Source organism: Crocodylus porosus, unplaced genomic scaffold (genome assembly GCF_001723895.1).
Source record: "Crocodylus porosus isolate Cpor-Errol unplaced genomic scaffold, CroPor_comp1, whole genome shotgun sequence".
Taxonomy (NCBI): domain Eukaryota; kingdom Metazoa; phylum Chordata; order Crocodylia; family Crocodylidae; genus Crocodylus; species Crocodylus porosus.
Window position 1 is genome coordinate 2,290,366 of NW_017728919.1, and position 4,313 is coordinate 2,294,678.

General features: G+C 70.8%; 1 protein-coding gene across 1 annotated transcript in view; it reads left to right on the forward strand.

Moving 5' to 3' along the window:
• The first annotated feature begins 847 nt into the window (after window positions 1-847).
• Window positions 848-4,313, forward strand: part of PDE4C (phosphodiesterase 4C) — an 8,347-nt gene continuing 4,881 nt past the window's right edge. Inside the window, exons 1-5 of the mRNA XM_019538365.1 lie at window positions 848-1,058; window positions 1,240-1,276; window positions 1,630-1,703; window positions 1,914-1,963; window positions 3,958-4,111. Coding sequence (XP_019393910.1) covers window positions 1,027-1,058; window positions 1,240-1,276; window positions 1,630-1,703; window positions 1,914-1,963; window positions 3,958-4,111 — 347 coding nt within the window. The 5' untranslated portion in view covers window positions 848-1,026. The remainder of the gene's footprint in view (window positions 1,059-1,239; window positions 1,277-1,629; window positions 1,704-1,913; window positions 1,964-3,957; window positions 4,112-4,313) is intronic.

The following is a 4,313-nucleotide window of genomic DNA, read 5'->3' on the forward strand; positions in this document are numbered from 1 at the left end:
GTGGACGCCAGCCGGAGCCTCCTGCCCCCAGGCCGGGCAGACGCGGGGCCCGGGGCTCCTGCACAGCCAGGGCCCGGCAGGTTCACGCGGGAGCTGCGTGTGCCCTCCCGCGCCTCGTGCCCTCCCGGCGGGGCGGGCAGCGTGCAGCCACGCGCGTGGAGGTCGGGGGGGGGCTCCAAAAGCCGTCCCAGTGGAGAGCGGGCACCCGCGTGCAGCCCCGTGCGGGGCAGCGCCCACACCCGGGGCCCAGCGGCACCTCCAGGGGCCCATGGCCCGGCCCCGCACGGAGCACGGCTGTCCCTGCCCAGGCCGCGGGCGTGGCTGCAGGCAGCTGGGCGGTGTTGCTGGTCCCAGCCAGCTGGGCGGCGACGGCCCTGGGTGCCGCGGGCGCTGGGCAGGTCCGAGCACAGCCCCAGGCGCGTCTGCAGAGACACCCGTGGCCGGAGCGGGGGTCAGGGCGCGCAGGCAGGGCCTGGGGCCTGCCCGAGTTCCTCCATTCCCTGGGCCAGACCTGGGGTTGTGCCCTCCGCCAGGCTAAGAATAGCTGTCTGATGGAGACCGGCTATTTTTAGCCGGCTGGCAGGTGACCACTGCCCCGTGGTGGGGACCGTGCCAGGCTGGCACCCACCACCCTTGGAGCCAGGGGAAAGGCAGGAGCTCAGGTAGCTGCTCTCCACTGACCCCTCCCAGCCCTGGGGCCCAGTCCCCAGGACGCGCTTCCCTCCCTGCTGCGGCACCAGGCAAGTCCCACCCGGGCCAGGGCGGGTGAGGTGTGCAGGGGGTGCAGTGTGGCTGGGTCTGGGGCAGGGGTGTGTGTGGGGGGGCACCTGCCAGCTGCTCTGAGCCCCACATCTCTCCCTTTGCAGCTTCGACATCGAGAATGGCCTGGCGTCCGGGCGGAGCCCGCTGGACCCCCAGGCCAGCCCCAGCGCGGGACTCGTGCTGCAGGGCCCTTTCCCCCACAGCCAGCGGCGCGAGTCCTTCCTGTACCGCTCAGACAGCGACTATGACCTCTCCCCCAAGAGCATGTCCCGCAACTCCTCCATCGCCAGTGACCTGTGAGCACCCTGGGGCACCAGGACTGGGGCCGGGGCGTGCAGGGCTTGTCGCGTGCGTGGAGCAGGCCAGGGCCAGGGCAGCCTGCGCCCCTGCGGCTGGGCACTGAGCTCTGGGCCAATGCCGGCGGGCTCCAGGCCCTTCCCCAGCACGCAGGGCTGACGTGTTGCCTTGTCCCCGCAGGCATGGAGAAGACATGATCGTCACACCCTTCGCACAGGTAGGAGCCTGGAGCATGCACGTGTTTCCCTCCCCAGGCATCTCCTGCCAGGTGGGACCAGCCGGCCTCCTGGGCCTGTGTGGGGCCTGCCTGCGTCCCCAGGCTGGCCTGGCCCCCGGTCCCCAGCTCCTGGGAAGGGGCAGCTGCCTCTTCCCATTGGCTCTGGGTGAGGCCTGGGCAGCTCCGGGGTAGCTGGGTCTGAACGCCCGGCTGGGCCAGGCCAAGCTCCTCCTCACCCGCAACGGGCCCCACCGCAGGTCTCCCCACACACGGGGCTGCAGGCACCTGCTTTCAGCCCCCCCTGCCCTGCCCTGCCCCACATGCCCTCAGGTGCCCGGCTTGGTCTCCCCCAGGTCCTGGCCAGCCTGCGCACCGTCAGGAGCAATGTGGCCGCGCTGACACACCTGCAGGACCGTGTCACCAACAAGTGAGTGTGTGCACGGGGCGCGAGGCTCATGAGACTGGGCCCTTCCTGGGGGCTGTGTCCTGCCGGGGAGGCTCCCAGTACACACAGGCTGCCAAAGCAGCCAACTGGTGGGGGCCAGGGATGTGCACAGGGTCTGGGTCCGCTGGGGGGTGGACCGGGGAAGTGTCAGTGCCGGGGGCTCTCAGCACCCCTTCTCCGTGTGTTGTGCAGGAGGACGACCAGCAACAACCCAGCTCCCACCTGCAAGCCCAGCCTCTCCGGTGAGTGCCCCCGCGGCGGTGGGCTCCGGGACCCTCCCTGACGCCCCTGCCCAGCCCAGCTGGTTGGGGGAGGGCAGGCCCTGTCCAGCCCTCCGTAGCTCTCCCTGTCTGATGGCGCCAGGACCTGGGCTACCACAGAGCCGCCCGCCTGCGCCTCCATGCCTAGCCGATGCCCCTCCCCAGCCACGGCCTTGCACCGTGAGCCCACCACTCCCTCCCAGCCTGGCCTGCACCCATCCCAGGGCCCTGCGTGGCCTCCGCGCTGTGTCCCACCACTCACGCAGCCCCTGCCGTGCTCTGCGCTGGGGATGGAGCCCGGTCACTCGTGTCCCAGGCCGCGCCACCGCCTGGCACTGGGCCCCATCACATCCTGGCTCTCCCCAGGGAGCTGCAGGCCTGGCAGTGAATGCACCCTGCTCTGCCCTAGCCTGGATGTGGCCTGGCATTGGCGCAGGCCTCCCCGATCCGTGCCGGGTTTTGCCTGCGCCCAGACCCTCGCTGCTCTGCCGCAGCGCGGATGGAAAGTCTCCTATTGACGTCAAATGTTCCATTAATAAAACACTCGGCCCGTGTCTCCAGCCGACCGCCCTGCTCGGGCGGGATCCCAGCAGCATCCAGCTGGGCTGCAGGATGGGCCCTGGCCCTGCTTCTGCTGCCTCGGCTGGTCCGGCACAGGGGCAGGGCCCTGTGCGGGCAGCCAGTCCGAGGGCCTGGCTGCACCCATGGAGCCCCGCGGCCAGCTGGGCGACCGGGGGCATGCAGTACCCTGAGCCCTTGGCCGGGGGCCGCAGAAGCAGGGTGCGTCCAGGATGATCCGGCCTCGGGCAGGGCTGGCCAGCATGACTCCAGGAGGTCCCTGCCAGCCCCCTGCTCCAGGACTGGGGCTGGGGTGGGCTCAGAGGGATGGGCGGTTGCTGTGCGCGGCTCTGCACAGAAGGTCGATGCTGAGTCCTGGGATTGTGCCTGCGCAGGGGCTGCGGGCTGGGCACGGCATTGCCTTGGCGCTGTGTGTGGCACCCTTTCAGCTGTGCACGGGTCCCACGAGGTCCCTGCCCTGCTCCCAGGTTATGGTGTCGGGGTCATGGCTCCCAGCCTCACGCGGCTGTGCCGGTGGATCCGGGCAGCCGCTCACTGCATGCCTGCAACTAGAGCAGGGCCGGCAGCCACGCTGGCCGGGAGCTGCGGCATCGCAGGGTCCAGGCTGCTTGCAGGCAGTGGGAGCTTGGCAAAGGTCCGCGGCCTCGGCCTGGGCTCCTGCCGGCTGCCTGCCCCGGCCCTAGGCTGGCCGCCTGGCCGTCAGGGCCCCGCTCCTCTGAGCAGGGTCCTGGCTTTTCCTCCCACCCTGGACTGCACCTGGCTTCCCAGCACAGGCCCTTTGCCTGCCCTCCGCCCCACAGGCCGGGGGCACCCTCAGGGGAGGCGCGGGGCAGCAGCGCTTGCTGGCCAGGCTCTGCCCTCGCGCCCCTTGTCTCAGTATCTGCAGCTGCTGGGGCCAGCAGCAAATGTGCCAGCAGAGATGCGGCGGCCTGGTGAGGGGCCTGCTGCGAGCGCCATGCGGGGCGCAGGCTGGAGCCGGGGCCCCGGGCCCAGGGCTCGTCTCACCGTTGTGCCGTCCCCGTGGCCCCAGGCTGTATGTGATGCCCGTAGCAATGCAACGCCAGCACCCGGCCGGGTCCTGCCCTGGTGCTTGTCCTGTGCTTTCCCGTGCCCCTGGCCACATGTCACCGCAGCAGCACAAGTGGCTGCGATTGCACCCAGCATTTGGTGTTGGGCTCTGATCAGCGAGCCCCGAGTCCCCTGGCCACCTGGCGCGATCAGCCTCCCCCAGCCGCATGCACCCCCTGCGTGGCTGGCCCACAGTGGGGAAGCGAGGGCCGCGGGGCCGTGGCCTGCAGCTGCCGGCGAAGTGCAGCAAACCAGGCCGAAGACTGTGGGGGCACACGGGCCACGGGCCACCAGAGTCTCCTCCAGCTGCCTGCTCCTTCCGCCCACAGAGGATGCCCACCAGAAGCTGGCTGTGGAGACGCTGGAGGAGCTGGACTGGTGCTTGGACCAGCTGGAGACCCTGCAGACCCGGCACTCGGTCAGCGAGATGGCCTCCAACAAGGTGAGCAGCGCAGCCAGCCCACTGGCGCTCCGGGGTGGGGGGCAAGGGCGATGGCTCCAGCTCCCGGCTCCCGCTGTCACGCGTGGGGTCCCCCTGCAGGTGCCTGGCCCCGCGCGGCTCCTGGCATGACCCACATTTCTGGGCAGACGCCCTAGCCTCGCTCTCCAGCCTGTAGCAGCCACCGTGGGGAAAGTGAGGCACGCTTGGGGCTCCTGGGAAGGCTTTAGGCCGCCCCGGTGCCGT